This window comes from Callorhinchus milii, unplaced genomic scaffold (genome assembly GCF_018977255.1).
Source record: "Callorhinchus milii isolate IMCB2004 unplaced genomic scaffold, IMCB_Cmil_1.0 Scaffold24, whole genome shotgun sequence".
Lineage (NCBI taxonomy): Eukaryota > Metazoa > Chordata > Chondrichthyes > Chimaeriformes > Callorhinchidae > Callorhinchus > Callorhinchus milii.
Window position 1 is genome coordinate 8,000,652 of NW_024704765.1, and position 17,557 is coordinate 8,018,208.

The 17,557-nt window shown below is 50.9% G+C and overlaps 1 protein-coding gene across 1 annotated transcript; it reads right to left on the minus strand.

The window, feature by feature from the left end:
* Positions 1-2,816: 2,816 nt before the first annotated feature.
* ttc34 (tetratricopeptide repeat domain 34) lies at positions 2,817-15,354 on the minus strand. The gene is made up of 8 exons (XM_042343800.1): positions 13,916-15,354; positions 13,297-13,522; positions 12,059-12,251; positions 10,134-10,300; positions 7,506-7,779; positions 7,180-7,394; positions 3,718-3,974; positions 2,817-3,649 (listed from the first exon to the last, which is right to left on the minus strand). Exons 1-8 carry the CDS (start codon positions 15,352-15,354, stop codon positions 3,466-3,468), a joined length of 2,955 nt encoding a protein of 984 aa, XP_042199734.1. The 3' UTR covers positions 2,817-3,465.
* Between the last annotated feature and the right edge of the window lie 2,203 nt (positions 15,355-17,557).

Consider the following 17,557-nt stretch of genomic DNA (forward strand, 5'->3'; position numbering starts at 1 on the left):
CCATTCTTTTAACTTGTGGATTGTGAATTTCAATCACAATTTCAGCGACCACGGAAATCTCTGATCCCACTAAACTGCCAATCAAATTTGCTTCACGGAATCGGTCAACATCCACCAAATTTACCCGTGTTTTTGAGGGTGTTAAATTTCATCTCTCTTCCCTCCGACGGTCTGTGTTTTGACTGGAGTGGTGGTGGTGGGGGTGGGGGGGGGGGGGGGAGGGGGCGGGAGGTGAACCTTTAAAAAAAAAGTTGATTTAGTGGATTTAACAAAAAAAACAATTGTTTCTTACCAAAAATTTCTAAATTTAGAAAGCGTTGGACTGGGGTGGTGGTGGGGGGAGCGAGCGCCTGGCTCTCGCCTATATTCGGTTAAGTGGCCCCACTTCACGTGTGAGTCTAGGTGACAGAGGGTCAAGTGGCTGACATACCGTCATTGTAGACTTTGCTGGGTCCAAACTTGCTGCCAGATTTTTGCCCACAAATGAATACAGTCGTTTGCACTTGACAGCAATTACCTACGAAGTGCTCTCTTTCTCGCTCCCCCTCTCTGTTTCTCTTCCCGTTTTGCCCGCACCGTTGTTGCTGAACCATTTGCCTCTTCCCTCCCCGAATCCAACGAATACCATTTACTAGTGGTTGTAATTGGACTGCAGAGCGGAGGTGTGAGAGCTCCCCAGGGTAATTAGCTCACTAAACACTGCCAACACACACTTTTGCTATTTCAGGCAATCAGAGTGTTATGGCAGATCAAAAATGGAGAAGCATCATCATCATTATCATCACGTTCACATTATCTGTACACACAGGTCCAGTGTTTGGTCACTGATCGCTTCGAAACACCACCAACAATAATAATTATCCTTGCCTTATCACGTCTTCTAGACGTCTTAAAGCGCTTCACAGAATATACAGTAAAGTGAATTGACTGTACATTTTGTGGGCGAAACACGGCAGCCAATTGTGCACAGCAGTGTCCCACAAACAGTCGTGGATTAAGTGACCAAATTATTCTGTTGGAAGGGATTATTATTAATTACCCTCTGAGTGAAAGGACTTTCTCTCTCCCCACCAGTGTCCTTGGCCAACAATCTCCCCAAAGAAAAAAAAACGGCTGTTCACTTCGTGGCTGTTTGTGGGGCATCCTGTGTGCAAACTTGCTGCCGTGTTCGCCTACAAGAGCCACAGTCACTACACTTCACAGAGTCTGTTGTGAAGCGATTCGAGATGTGCTGATGTTAAAGACTCTGTACCGCAAGGATTACTTTATAATCAGAAATTCCTTCTACCACCCCCCCGCCACCCCACCCACAATTTTTTTCTGTAAACAATCCAGAGGCCGTACCCTCTTGTCACACTAAATGAATTAATTTCCCTTTCCCCACCACCCACCACTTACATCCCCCCTCCTCCCCCCACCCCCATCATTTACCTTATCGCTCCTCTTCACAATCTGTTCAGAGACCTCAGAAAAGGAGCTGAAAGACACTTCACACAACCTGGCAAATTGACTACAATGGCAGCATGACACCCGCTTTATGCTGTATGTAAAACGACTTATTATCATTCCGTATTCGCTAACCCGAAAGCGTGATTCACAAAGTCCTTTGATCATCTGTTCAAATTATTCAAATGTGCAAGGATTGGAATCTGCAGAAACAAGGTGATCAGGCGACCGGGTTTGTGAGGCGGGGGTGGAGGGGGAGGGCGGGCAAGGAAGGGGGGGGGGGGGGGTTCGGGGAGAGGTAACCTGGCCGAGGTACTTAAGATTGCGAAGGGTTTGAAAATTCTTTGATTCAAGTTTTTCTGCTCGGTACATAAAAATTCAATAACAATAAGACTTTGTGTCAGACTAACGAAAGACTGAGTGAATGCAGGAGATGTGCTTTTCTTTAGTTAAAAGGCAGAGAACAACCCTTTTATTCGGTACACTGCTAATAACACTCAAATGCAGCAAAGTGCTTTGTAGGTGTGCGTTGTGAGAGAGACAGACAGACGCTGGCACTGTGTGCGTGTGTGTATAGACTGTATGTCGGGGTGACGGAAGGATGGGGGGGGGGAAAGAAAGAGCGGGAGAGACCAGCGTAGAGCACCCGCTTACACGCTTAGAACACGGGTTCGTCATACATCCCAATCAGCAGCGCCCCATAAACAGATCACCAGCAGCAAAGTGGGCAGGGAATGGCATTTGCAGGAAGGTGGGTGTTTTTATTCCGAGCTGCTCACGTGGATGGACCCAAACTTCAATTGCAATTTCTGTCCACTTCTTCCACACACTCAGTGCTGATAATTAGAGGAATGCCTAACTGCCCTGACAACGAGCCATTATAAGTGTTTGCACTTGAATTTTTTTTATTTATTCAGTGATACCCTGTGTGCCAGAAGGTTAAATAACAGAATGAACCCTCAGAGGAGGAATAATAATAATAATAATAATCCTTGCACTTGATATAGCGCTTTTCACGTCGGGAGGACGTCCCAAAGCGCTTCACAGAACACACTGTAAAGTGAATTGACTGTATATTTGTGGGCGAACGCGGCAGCCAATTGCGCACAGCAATGTCCCACAAACAGTCGTAGATTGAATATGACCAATTTATTATTATTTTTGGTTTGGGAGGGATTATTATTAGGCTCTGTGTGGAGTAAGGAAACTTGCCCAAGGTTTCGCCCTCTGCCTGGAATTGAACTCAGGTCTCTCGCTTGCAAAGCGAGTGCTCTAACCACTGAGCTACAGGACGCCACAATGTGAGAGAGAGAGAGAGAGGTTTCGAAATGATAAGGCGCTATGTCAAATTCAAGGAGAGAGAGAGAGTGTGTGTGTGTTTGAATTAGATGGAGACAGCACACTGAAGAAGTTTACTCCAGGCAAAACACATTAATTGGGATTAGACAATATTCATAAGATCAAAACATGAACATTACGGGATTGAAATTCCCATCTGGGTCCAAATCCGGCATTTCGGAGCATCAGGAATTTTTGGCAAATTGTTGAACTCAGTCTCAGCTTTGAAGTAGATTTTCCTGCGTTTTCTTAAATGCCTTACAGAAAAGCGGCTTCGAAATTAAGTCTGGATTTAAAAACCTGCCAAATTTGGGGGCTTTAGAAAGCCGACGTGCACAGAGTACAACCTCGTGTCGGGTGGAGTTCCTCGATCAGGCAGGAACGGACCATTGTGCCAAACAAAATTGTCAAGTCCCTTTCAAGTAGTCAGGGGTTCAAACGGAGGAGGGTTGTTGTTGAATGCTGAGGTCATGGAGTTTGCTGCCTAGTAATAAGTCACAGAGAGACACACACGCACACACACACACAGTTGAAGCTTTCCTCGTGGCGCTAAATTGCGACTCACATCGAGACGGTCTGAAAGGCGTCGCACAAGAGGTTTGCCTTAGCGGTTCAGAACTCGTTCTCTGGGGCTCGATCAGCACCAAAATCCCGCAGGCCATCAGTCGTGGGGAGGTGCTGCTAGTGAACCACACAGCCTGAAGCTTCCCGCTTGATCCTGGCCTTCAGCCTCCTGAGCTCAACGTTGGCCTCGTCCACCACCATCCCACTGTCCGCCAGGCGCCAGGCGTCCTCGAAAAGCCCCCGCTCGAAGCTGCTCAGAGCCGCGTGGTGGAAGCGCTGGGACAGGCTAAGCCGGCCCGGCCTGCGGGCGATGAGGGCCAGAGCCGCCGGCCGGTCCAGGCGCAGAGCCTCCGCGTAGTCCTCGCACGCCTCGCGGTCCGGAGGACGAGGAGCCGGACGTGGCCCCTGGCACAGTAATCTTCCACTGGCTCGGGGGAGCGACCCTGCTCGATGAGCTGGCTCAGGTCGCCCAGGGCCCTCTCGTACTGCTTCAGCCTGGCCAGGCACGTCGCCCGTGCACGCACGTACCTCGCCCTGTCGCTGGCCAGCACGGCCAGAGTGTGACACCTCAATGCCTTCTCCTGGCGATTTTCTTTGGCCAAGGCGTTCGCCTCCTGAGACGCCACCTGCCACACCCAAACATACAAGAGAATCAAGTTCACGTTAGTCCGGTCTCCTGCTTGTCCCTCGTCCCCTCCCGCTCCACTCCTCTCCGCTCTCGGCAGACGCACTTTTAGCCACCACTCCCTCTGAAGCTTTGGAATTCTCTCCCCCTCTCCCCGCACCCCTCCACCGTGCCAACCCCTTCCCCTCTTTTAGAACGCGACTGACGACCTTCCTCTTTGTCAGCGCTTACCAGCCGCTGTTAAGCGCTCCGATACACTGCCCCGCACGAAAGGGAGCGCAAGTTGCTGTTGTGGCTTTCGTGGTTGTTTGAAGGTTACCGCGCTGACTTGTGGGACCTGGGCAGAGGAACGGGAACAATTCCAGATGATTGCCATTAAAATGCACCAGGAGTAATGTGTATAGCTCTGGTCACCGTGACATAAAGGGGACATGGGGCCTGCTCAGGCCCTAACAGGCCGTGCAGAGAAGAACGTTAAGATTGATCACCAGCTTCCCGTTAAGAGGAACAGACTTAAGAACATATTCGAGAGGACCCTGACTAAAACAAAGGGGCTCCGATCTTTTCCAAAAATGGGCCCCAGTGAAAGTTGCAGCAATTGAGAGTCAATCAGGGTAATTTGGAAACCCCATTAGATATTCCAAGCTTCAAGAAGATATGTTGGCAGAGCTCCCAGAACTTCCTGGAAGAGTTCCAGTGACAGTGTTTACCCTCTGGCTCTCTCAGTCCCACACATTGCTTTGGTGCAATTTACACGTTCCACGCAGGGCCTCTCCGTTTGCCTGGCAACCCTACCTTTGCCAATCAAGGACCCAAACTCAGCTGCTCCGCCCCTTACCTGTGGAACTCACTCTCTCCCTCTACCACAGGGCTGCGAAAAGGTGGAGTGCTCTGCCCAGACGAGTTGAAGAGGTGGACTTAATGGGGAAGCTTATACAGACAGAGAGTTAAGCAGAAGAGGTATTAAAGGGTATGGCATTGGAATTAAAGATTTGCCAAGATCTAATGTAGTGGAATAGACTTGATGGGCTGAATGACCTCCTTCCATGCCTGATCCTCTTTGATTTGATCGTTGAGTAACCGCAGGGTTAAAGACTCTCGGGAGAGTCAGATATTTTGAATTACAGTAAGTCTGGGAGCCGCTGTAGAGAGAGGTGAGAGCTTCAAACCAAATAAGGAAAATAAGGCACTGGTTCCTATACTTTCCTGTGATGAGTTGTATTGCCAGGAATGTGACAGGGAGCACAAGACTAAGACGGACAGCCCCTAGGCCTGCTTTCTCAACTACAACCACTGGATGAAAACTATTTATTGCTATTCCACACCACTAAGGGTTTGCTCTTAAATAAATAAAGTCATGAGTTGGAAGAATCAACCTAGGGTTGGCCCGCTCAACAACGACCTGATAAGAAGGGGGTTAAAAAAAAAGTTTACTGTGGCTCGGAATCTGAAATAAGTAAAGAACTCACATTTGTATAGTACTTTCATCACTTACGATGCACCTCAGAGCGCTTCATGATTAACTGCTGTCGAGTACAGTGCCCTGTTTTTTTTAAAAAAAAGGCAAACGCAGAGGCCATTTTTCCCACAACAAGGTCCCACAAACAACCTCGAGGTGAACGGCCGACCTATCTGTAGGATTACCGGCTCGGACAAGATGGGAGAAGGTCTCCTTGCAATTAGAGTCAGAGTCAGTAAACCTAGCCTTGTGTCTCAGTCACTGTGTACATCCAAACCTTGGGCTTTCACAAACACCCAGTGCTATAAGGGAACCAGAGTTACGGCCTGAGTAGAACAGTAATTAGCCTTGAATCCCCTCGCTCTGCCACCACCACCCAAAAAATCTTCACTGTGCAAAATAGCAACCACGTTTGCCTACACCCCTCCCTCCCCACCCCACCCACCCCCCAGATAATACTAGGAGGAGCTCCATGTAAAGTGCTTTACGAGGTTACACAAATGCTGGTTCATGTACTTCGGTTGATTTAGGCAGAAAAATAGTTACTGAAGCAACTCCTGAAAGCTGGAGGAGCCTATCCATCCCATAGGTATGACGGATTAGGTATTAGGTTTACTAGCTCCCACCCACAACCCTTCAGAGAAGGGGATTATCTTCATCAATTAACTCCGCGCTACAGAGCACTGGGAAATAGAAAACAAGGAGGACAGGACGTTAAGCAGGAGGCAGTTTCGTGCCTGTTGTGCAGATACTGGACAATAATAATGATAATAATAATAATCACAATAATGCCATTCGCCTAGAACTTCAAAACACCTCAAAAGAACTTCACAGAAATTGCCGCCAGAGTATTTTTAGGTGAAAGCAATGGCCATTTTGTGCACAGCAAAATTCCCGCAAACGTGACTCAAAGCAATCGACCATTTTCTCTGGAGGGTTGTCGGGCCCACACAGCGGGAGAGAAACTCGCTTCTCTTTTCTAATTGCGACACGTAATCGTCAGCAGAGCCTTCGGGTTTAAGGTCTCATCCGAAGGACGGCATCCATCAACGAGGGAGGCAGATTTCTGTAGGTTATTGTACGTGGACCACCAATGGGGCAAAACTCTTCACAACAAGTCAGACTCTTATAGTTGTTGACGGAGAGGAGGTGGAGAGAGGGAGGGAGGGAGGGAGGGAGAGAGAGAGAGAGAGAGAGCGCAAACTCAGAACCTTTAGTGCAACACTGATGGATAGGTCACATTGCTCATTAATTCACCTGCTGCAAAAGCACACTCTGCCTCCCCGACTCCACTTTTAAATCAATCACTTCAATAAACAGCAGTCCATTATACTAATTAGCCGACGCTTTTAACGCCAGAAGCTCATGGCTAAAAACTTTGCAGAGAGAGAAAAAGAGAGAAAGGGGAAAACAGCAAATAATAAATGGTGGCACTTTGAGTCTGAACTGCTGAGGCCTATACACAGTCACATACAAAATGCACCTTACGGTAAATCCTGTGAAGGGCTTCGAGACGTCCTCTTGACGTGAAAGACGCCACGAAATGTGCAGAAGTCGTAGTAAATGTATGGTCCCAAATAATACGACTCGTGTGAGATTTACTGTTGTTTTCTGGATGAAGGGGGACACGTTCTACTGAATTAATGATAGAATAAACAACCCCAGTTGCGAGGTGGCTGAACGATAGCTAGGAAGCGCTATGGTGTGGGTTGGGAAGAAAAAGTTCCAAGTCTACGATCTCTCTTACCTGAGCGATGAGGCGCCGCACTTTGATATCCAGGAATCCCAAAAGAAATCCCAAATCCCGGTTGTCCCTCTCGGCCAGGGAGCTGAGGTTCTGGGTGGCCAGCTGTAGGTTGCCCTTGGTGGCCTGGATGATGCCGTACCTGGCCTTGGCGCACACATTCCCGAGGGAAGTCCCGAAAGCCTCCTGCAAGTCTCCCAAGGCGTCTTCGTACATTCCTGCAGGAAATCCGACCCAGGTCAGTCAGGATCGCAGGTAATAAGAACATCAGAATTGCTCGACCAAAGTAGCGTATGTAGTGATTATGTGTTTACGGTTCGCAAACCCACCTTCAGCAATTGATATGTCGACGCCCAGAAGGTGCCAGGCTGGATTATTCTCATCGATGGTGAGTAGAGATCGACTGATCACCTGAAGATTGAGCAGCTCCTCTGGAGCCAAGCTCCCTCTGTTAGCCGCTTGGGCCCCAGTCAGGCTCCTAGTGCAGTGCTCGTGCAGCCAGCCTGTGATCAGGGCCTGGGCCTCGGGCCTCAGAGACTGCACCTCACCGAGAGCCAGGGTCTGGTCCGCCTTCAGAGCCAGGACCATGTCCTGAACCGCTTCCTGTGCGCCAAACAGAAGGAAGATTCAGAACGAATCTACGGAAAAGCTACTTCAGTGAACGAATAGTAAACCCGTGGAACAGGCTCCCTCGGGAGACGGGAAATGTTGATTCCTTCAAACTCAGATTGGACAGTTTTCTTTTAGGAAATAACATTACAAGATATAGTGCATCGGTAACTCGGGACATATGTGCAAACAACCACCAGGAAGGTGGAAGACATACTCGGTAGAACATGGTCTCTTTTTCGTCCAGTATTTCTTATGTTCTTATGCAAAATTAGCCGCACAATTTGGCCACCGCATTCACCTACAAAACACAGTCACTGCACGTTACAGTGAATCCTGCGAAGCGGTTTGGGACGTTCTCCTTGCCTCCAAGGCAGGAGAACGACATCAACACCTTGAATAGCTTTTTAATAAACAGGCAATTTGCCGTGAATCCCTGCCTGCCGTGAATTATTCAATTCTGGGTAGAGACACGAGCATTAATCATTCATAATGGAAAGCAACGTTCAAAAGGCACAAGGGATTAAAATGCATCAAAAGAAACTTTAGGCAGGTTCGACAACACAGCGTAGGCCACAAGACTCAAAAACACCTCAACCCAATGATCAGTATTCCTCCCTTTCTAAACCTCTCTCCACTCCCCCCTCCTCCGCAGACGCAATGCATTTCGGAGGGGGATACCGGGGGATGAGGGACTTGAAGTCCCTTAAATCATAAGACAGGCAGAACCTAAATTAACAATCATAATAAACCCAAATGTGAAATAATGGCTAAACTTTAATTTAATTCAAAGCACTGTGATATAGGCAAAGCCAACACTTCTGGGACCAACAGTGAGATCAGAGGGCAACTTTGCTGATTTGTTTGAGGGGGGGGTGGGGGGGGAGGTTGGGGACATGTGAGAGAGAGGGAGAGGTGGGGCGTGAAAGAGACCGAACACTAGGATTTCTGAAAAACAAGGAAAGAATCCATAAAAAAATTGAAGAGGGTTTGAGGAAGGGGGTGGGGGGAGAAGAGAGGAGAGTGAAAGGGAAGAATAGAAGAGGGAAAGAGAGGGAGGAGGGATAAAATGAGCAACTATTACCATGTAATTATGGTGCTCTCTGTCCACACAAACAACTAATGCACTGTTTATTATCTCTCTCACTCACACACTGAGATGCTCCATGGCTTTGGGCTGTTTGTTTAATAAGCACCATAGGTTCCGATGCTTTGAAAGGAAAATTATTTCGTTACGAACAAGGCCGGGCTTTCAGGTAGACGTCTTAAATTAAGTTTGTGGTCGCTGAGGGAAGGGAGATGGGCTGGGGGCGGGTGGGTGGGGTGGGGGAGAAAGAGTGAGAACCATTTTCATCCAAACAAATTCAAATCACTTCTGCTAATGGGCTCAATGAAGGGGTTGTGGAACCAGTTATACTGAGCCCGAGGTCACTGCTCAAACGATGTGTAGCCCCCCCCCCGCCCCCCCTCTTTAAACCCCTGCACAAAAGGCGGTGGGTGGGGGGGCTTTTGATTTTAAAGCCTCGTCCGTGACCTTGATTTGTTTTGTATTTCAGTACCTGGCTTTGTGAATAGCGGCAGCACTGAAGTGGGAGTGGGACAGGCTTTTAGTGCTCTTAATTTGATCTTACATCAATGCAATACAGAGGCAGAAAGAGAGAGCGAGAGAGAGAGAGAGTGTGTGAGTTCATCAGGAAAGTCAACAGAGAAGTCTTCCGAAGGCTTCTCTGAGGAGAGAGAGCCTCAAAATTTTCCTTTCCTACAAGCTGCTCAAGAAGTCCCGTTCGCCCCAGTTTTTCTTTTGCTCTATAGTGCACCGACCAACGACTGAAACATACGGAATGGATTTGCTGTAGAAGCACTTGATTGCATTCAGCGCAAGTGTTCAATTGTACTTGGACGTCCAGGGGAAATCGGTGTGCATGAGTACGAGTCATTTTCACGGCAGATAATGACCCCTCGCCCTGTTCTGTGCCACACTGCTCGTAACATGGACGGCTGGAGAAGAGGAGATGAAAAGCATCTCCGTGCAGCTCGTTTCAGCAGCTCCGCAGCCTTGCATCGCTGCTCCCGCTAATTCGCCGGACCGCACGTTTTGCGAAGCGCTTCGAGACGTCTCGACGACGTGATGAAGCGCTGCATCAAATGCAAGGGATCGCTATTGTCGTGTGATGAACGACAACAAGGATATTTTTGTATCGCGCCTTTCTCACGTTAGGAGGACGTCCCAAGGCGCTGGGATGGGCAACGGGAGTTTGTTTCCTTGCCGGTTCTCTTCCCCTCCTCAAACCAATTCCCGCCTCAGGCCCAGCACAGGCGGCATCAGGCTGGCGACCGACCTACTGTACCTTCTGTTTGCAAAGGATGGCGTAGGTAAATGCTCGGCCGCAGAGCGCCTGCACGTGGTTAGGGCTGGTCTTCAGAATGGACCCGAAGTCAAAGATGGCCGTTTTCTTCTGGTTCAGATGCGAGTAGCATCGGGCTCTTGTCAGGAGAGCATCTGACGCAGTGCCTCCTAGAGGGAGAGAGCGAGCGAGCGATTCATCGCCGGAGAAAATACCCCACGCGAAGTTGGCACCCGCCCCGATCCCGAAAGAATTGAATAATAAGAATAATCCTCGCATTTTTTTATAGCGCCTTATCACGCCATTGATTGAGATGTCTCAAAGCGCTTCGCAGAATATGCTGTAAAGTGGGTTGATTTTACGGGTGAAATCTTTCTTTTTTTAAAAACAAAATTTGCATTTTTACAGCCCCTTACGCCAAAACATCTCAAATCGCTCTACAGTACGTACTGTCAAGTGTAGGGACCATTTCTGCAGGTAAGCGGAGGAGCCATTTACCCAAGATCCCACAAATAGCCCCAAAGCAACAGACGCATTAATACGGGAGATTGGCAGCCAGGCTACTGGGAGAGAGGAACTCCCTTGTTTTTTCCCCAATAGCGCTGTGTGATCTTGAAGGTCCACTCAGAGACCCTGTCCAAAGAATGGTACCTCCGTCACTGCAGCTCCTCCCACCCCCACACCACCTCAATTTGGAGCTGAGATAAAGATCAGCTATGATCTAATAGAATGACGGAACGGGCTTGATGGTCTGAATAGCCGACTCCTGTTCCTATGTCCTATCACTGCATTAGAGCGTCAGCCTACACTTGGGAGGTTTGAACCCACAACCTCCTGATCTGCAGGTGAGCATGCTACCAACAGAGCCAGGCTTCGAAGACGCGCTCAAACCTCTGGCAGATCTGGGAGCGCGGTGTTGTCTGCACGGCACAGCGGGGGTTAATTTAACGTGTTATCAGAAAGATTCATCTCAGAGAGAGAGAGAGAGAGAGAGAGACACAAATGTCCCATTAGCTTTCAGCCCCACTGAAATCAGTCAAGCCTCAAATCACCCGAGCTTGCAGCTAAAGGGCCGTTTCCATAATGTCCTCCTCACTTCGCTCGGCTCCCATTTGACTTGATTAATGCTCTCAATTCCAACGCCACATTCAGTTGACGGATGAGACTGTGCTCCGGTCAGGCCCGACCTGGAGATTTATTGCTCTAAAGTTGTGATAAGTAGAGCATTAAGCGATCGTTTATAACTTCTGTTCTTTCAGAAGGATATACGTGTTTATCCAACCCCCACCCCCCACCGCCTCCCCACTGCCTCCCTCTACCAACCCTCTCTCTTCCCCCTTGAAACGCAGCCGCCCGTGCCTCAATGCGTACAGCACATCGGACAAACTTCTGGAAGCTCTTTAATGCACGATGGAGAGCGATGGTGACTGGAAGCATAGCCAGGATTTTAAAGAGGGAGGGAAGGGGCAAGGCAAAGGGAGATTTTGAGAGAGAGAGAGTTGGAGAGCATGAGCACAGAGATCGGAGAGAGTGAGGGACCTACAGTAAGTTGGAAGGGGCAAGGACTGAAGAATTGAAGCATAAGTGAGGAACCTCAAGGTTGGTTGAGATCCATCATGGGACCACACTGAGCAACAATGTGAGAGCATCAGCGTAGACAACGGATCCCAAGGCAATATTTCGAAAAAGGGACTTTCTCCCTGCGTCCGGGCTAACATTCCCCCCCAGAATTAAAAACAGTCAATTCACTTCCTGGCTGTTTGCGGGACGATGCTGCGCGCAATTGGGCTGCCGCGCTCGCCTACAGATCCACAGTCACTCAAATTCCCAGGAGAATCCCGTGAAGCGCTCAGAGACATCGCGATGACATGACGAGCAAAGGATTATTATTTTAGGAGACGGACTGTAGTTGAGTGACAGACCCTCACCCGAAGAGATGATGGCAAGAGAGAGATATGCCACAGCTTCCTTGACGTAAGTGTCCCCTTCCTTGTTCTGCAGGATCGACATCGCGTTGGAGTGGCAATGTCTCTCCATCAATGCCCGGTCGTCCGCCTTGAAGATGTCCATGATGGGCAGCAGACAGGAGGTGTCCCCGATCTGAATCACTTTCTTGATCAGCTGAAAGGCAAAGCAGAACCAATTGTTTTGCCCTCTTCCTTCGCTCCAATTCTCTCCCCTCTTCTAGTGGGGTATTGGGAGGTAAATCCTCGTGTATTAATGGAGCTAAACATTCCGAGCACAAACGAGTTCTGAACCCATTTGCCGTTTGCCTACAAATACACAGCCACTGCATTTCACAGTAAGTCCTGTGAAGCGCTTTGAGATGTCCTTCTAATATGATAAGATACTATATGAGATGCAAGGATTATTATTATTATTAATATTTGGTAGTGTTTTTGACACGTGCACTGGGCATTTTCCGCCAATCAGAGCACCAATAGACACAACCCTACAATTTACACACTCCACACCTTTCAAGTAGGGGCAATGTCTTGGAGCAATTTACAGAGTGCGGATGGGAGCCCAGGCGTGTGTCTGGGGGAGGGTTGTGTGCGCGGAAGCAAAAAGGTGCGGCCAACGAGAACTTCAAACGGGATTTGAAAGCATAGAGGGAAGGGGCGAGGCGGAGGGATTTTGAGTGGGTTCCAATGGGGGTGTGGTTGGGGGGTAGGGGGGCAAAGTTGTTGAAAGTGTTGAAGGCAATGGTCAAGGGGGGGGAGGGAAGGAGAGCGAGCGGTGGCATGAAGCAGGCTGGGCTTCAATGAAACAGGAGTGGGCATGAGAGTAGGGTTGCAAGTGCCACGTCCAGTGTGGGCAATGTCCAGGCAAACCTGCTGTGCAGTCACTGTGGCGGTGCCTGTTTTAAGTTGCAGGTTACAGCGCCCCCCCGCGGCAGCAATTGAGTGCAACACTATCCTGGGGTGGGGGGGGGATACGTGGTTAGAGCGCCTTCTGGTGGCTACACCTGAGTGCAACTGGTCCGGGGATGGATGAGGAATCTGTGGTCATAGCTCCCTCTCGTGGTAACGGAAGTTGGATCAGGTCACAACAGCAGGGAGATTGCCCCCCCCCACCCCATCAACCCTTTTGTCCGGTCACATCACACAAGGCCTTTGACTCCTCTTTCCAGTTGACGCTGAGCCCAGTTATTGGGACACGGTACCTGGTTAGCGTCGTACAGGAAGCCTTTCTTTAGCTGAAGCAGGGCAAGCCGGGCCAGCACCGACGGTCGCTGCCCTGTGCTGTTCAGAGAGACCAGCAGGAGTTTGTGAGCCTCCTCCACGCGGTCCAGCTGGTACAGAGCGTCCGCCGACAAGATTCGGGACTCGACGTCCGAAGGGTCCAACTCCAGCAGCATCGAGGCCAAGCTATGAACCCCCAGCACATCTCTGGAGCGAGGCAAAGAGCCACGGTTTAGTCCTGGTTTCAATGGCCGCCCGTCAGCCGCCTCCCGAGAACCACAAACCCCGCAGTGTCACAGACCAGAATAAGGCCATTTCGCCCACAAAATATCCAGTCGATTCCCTCTCTTCCGCCGCCCTTTGGCACTCCATCCCACAGTCCCTTCGTCTCGCTACCTCCCTCGCCTCCTTCAAGGCCCGCCTCGAGACCCTCCTCTTCTATCTCGCCTTCGGCCACCCTCCTGCCCTTACCTTCCCAGCCCTCCACCCCTCCTGATCCCAATCCCCAGCTCGGAACCAAATCCCTGACTGTCCAGAGCCTTGGGACATTCTCCCACCGTGAAAGACGCAATCTGTTGTCGTTTGACTGTACAAACTTACCCCTCTTTGAAGAAGGCGTTTTGGAACCCTCGCTCGGCTCCCTGCTCCCCCCTGGCCGTGGGGCTGGCCAGCGGCTGGGAGGCTTTCCCCCGAAGGATCTTCTGCCCTTCCTCTTGGAGCACCTTGAAGAGCAAACCTCGGAGGTTCCAGGGCACATAGGACTTGGTCACGAGGGCCGTCTCATCCAGCCGGAGCCGGCAGGCCGTGATGTAGTCCAGCGCGGCGAGATAGTTGCTGCCGGCCACCATTCGTGTCAGGCCCCGGCCACACAGTGCCTTGACACAGCTGCCGGGGTGGGGAGAGTCGTGTTCCAGCACCGCCTGGAAGTCCTCCAGGGCCTCGGAGGTCTGGAGGGCCCGCAGGTGGCAGAATCCGCGGAGCGCCAGGATGGTATTGTGGTAGGTTTGCCGGTCGGAGTCCAGGAGTCGCTCGCAGGCCCGCAGGGATCCGGCGGTGTCACCGGACAGGAGGGCACAGTCGGCCAGTCGGATCTGCAGGTCCCGGTTGTTGTCCGGCTCCAGGCGGAGTACGAGTCTCAGCACCGGGAGGACCTGTGCCAGGAGCTCGGCCCCGCCCTCGCACCGCAGCTCCACCCTGCACCTCACCGTCTCCCGGTACTCGGAAAAACGCGACTCTGCGAAACGCTTGGCGTGATCCAAGATGGCGGTCGCGTCCTGGGGCGGGAAGAGCTCCCGAAAGCGCCGCTCGGCCAACCCCGGGGAGACCTCGAAGGCTGAGGCCAGATCCAACACGGCGTCGCTCTCCCCAGCGCCCGCCGCGTAACGCAAGGCCGCTCGCTCCACCAGGATCTGGGCCGGGGTCCCGGAATTCGAGGTCTCGGCTTTGCCGGGGTCGGGGCGGGGATGGGGGTCGGGGTGAGGGTGGGGCAGTGCCCTGGGGGCTACTTCCTGCAGGAAGTGTTGGCAGTCGCTCAGCAGGTGGCTGGGGGTGTCCTGATCTCGGTGATGGTGCGAGACGTAGTCGCAGAAAGCCTCCACGATGCGGGGCAAGTGGTCCCTCTGCCTGGTGGTGATGAAGTCCAGGGTCTCCTCTCGCCGATTGGCAAAGGCCTGGAGGTAGTCCACCACCCCGTTCCTGCCGTGTCGCCCGGACAGTACCCAGGCCAACGCCCGGGTCAGCAGGAGCTGGAGCTGGAGCGAGCGTTCGGGGTGAGCGTTCAGTAGGGCGTTACAGCGTCCGATAGCTTCCTCGTGCCTGCCGCCTCGCACTAGGGCATCCACCGCCAGCGTCGAGCTCAGGGGCTCATCGGAGAGGAAGACCGCTGCCACCCCTATGTTCACCGGTGGCCCCTGCGAAGCCATCTGGTCCTCGCTCAGCCCGGACCCCGGCTGGACATTGCCGGGGGAGATTCCAGGGTGACCTCGGGGCCCGACATCCGTCGCCGAGCCCGCCCGCTCGGTTAGTCCTTCCTTCCACATCCCGGACGCCCCTTCGCCAAGCCTCGGAAATGGAAATCTACCCACAGGCAAATAAGTCGACGCGGAAGCAGGAAATGGAGAGGCAAACGAGAAGATTAGATCTTTATAAATAGTCAGCGTCGTCCTTCGCCTGACGATGGGACAGGAAGAGACTCGCGCCTTCAAACCGCGAGGAAAAACGGCCCACAGGCTCGGACGGGGTGGAATTTCAGCCTCCTCGGCCCCGCAGGGTCAAAGACCCGAGCCTCATCCATCGATGGGCCGGACAGGTGTCGCTAGCCATATCTACGGAGTGAAACCAAAATGAGTTAACATCAACTCGTTTACCTCTCTCCACAGACGCTGCCCGAGCTGCTGTGTACCTGTTCCCAGCGACTTCTGCTTTTATCGGAGACTTCCAGCACCTGCAGGATTTCGCCTTTTGTCACTATCGAGCCTGGAGCAGATTTAATTGTCTGCTGCTCTCGAGATCAGTTTCACCCCAGAAAGAGATCTCCTCCCACAGAGGATCTCCCTCCCTCCCTCCCTCCACAGCAAAAAAACAAAACAAACCCCAGACCTGGAAGGATGAAGGGACCTGGTTGGATTTGAACCCAGAACCTTCAGCGTCCAGTGCTCACCTCACCTGACCGAGCCACCCCAGAATGTCATGACAACGCAAAAACAGAGACGAACAGTGGTGGGGTGACACCAAAGGGAACCGGGCGCTGCCCTGTAACTCGGCTCCTGAGCTGAGTGAAGAGGAGATAGAGTGAATAGAGGAGACTGTCGAGAAATGAATCGAACGCGCTGATGAAATATTCACGACATCTCCCTCGAGGCAGTGAACGCATCGGGCTGGGTGTCTGGCACCCGCAACCCGTCCAGGTGATGAATGCATCCCGGCTGTGTGAGGTACACACGTGTGCGTGCGTGCGGCGCGCGTGCATGTGTGCGTGTATGTATGTGCGCGCGTTTGTCACGGCTGTGCCTGTATTTGAGTGTGTGTGTGTGTGTGTGTGGTATAAAGCTGCATTGCCCTATATGAATGTATGCAAGCATGCGTTGGTAAACATGTGCACACACGTGTATGCGTGATTCTCGTTTGCCGACAAATACACAGTCACTCCATGTTGACAGTAAATTCTGTAAAGCGCTTTGAGAGGTCCTTCCAATGAGATAAGGCACTGTACCAAATGCAAGGATTATTATTACGTGTGTGTGTGTGTGTCATACACCCACACAGATACACATGTGCTTCATGTGACATTTCACGCCACTTGGCAAATTGAATATCCATAAAATTGAGAAGAAAATGGATCCCTGTGAGGTTCCCTCCCTCTCTTTCCCACAGAGGCAGTCTGTCTCTGGTTAAACAGATGGGAGGGAGCCTGTTCCTCATTTCAGAACCTCAGATCAACAGCTTTTCCCAGAGATTAACCTGGAAACTAATCGAAACTGACAAACTGTATGTCCTTATTGCGGTATTTCTTAATAAGAAATCTGAGTTGCATCATTATTACATGATACACGTGTGTGTGTGTGTCAAACAAGCACACACATATAATAATAAACCTTGCATTTGGTATATCACATCGAAAGGACGTCTGAAAGCGCTTCACAGGATTTACTGTTGAATGAAGTTACTGTATTATATCCTACATCCCAAGATATGAGTGGCTCCAGCCCCCCCTCCCCCCCCCACACACACACAAACAAACCACACAATACCAGGCACAGATGGCATTACATTATTAATACATTAAAGTGGGTCGCTGGGCGACATTAATCCTTTTTTTTTCAAAAAAAAACTTCCACACAGAAATTCCCCCAAATCTTCCAACAGTAAAAGCCAATTTTCCAAATCACCCTCATCCGAACTCAGTTGATAGGACACTAAATTTAACCCTCACCCCCTCCCTGTCCCGCTGACTCCCAAACTCAAATATTGGGTAGTAACACATAAATAAAATAAAATAAATACCTTAGAAACTTAACAGAAACTTACAATTGTCAGAGCACTCGGACGCCTTCACTCTCCCGAGTCGCTTCCCCGAGACTCTCACAAGACGTGTCCTGTTTAAGATTATCTTTTTGAGCCCGGGGCCAAATTCCAGTTCAAGCTCTCTTGTCCCCCTTATTCGTAATAAAGATGCAACCACCGCCCACCCCACCGAATGAAAGCAATCAGCAGCGGGAGGAAGCGGCTCGCTACCTGTTCCAT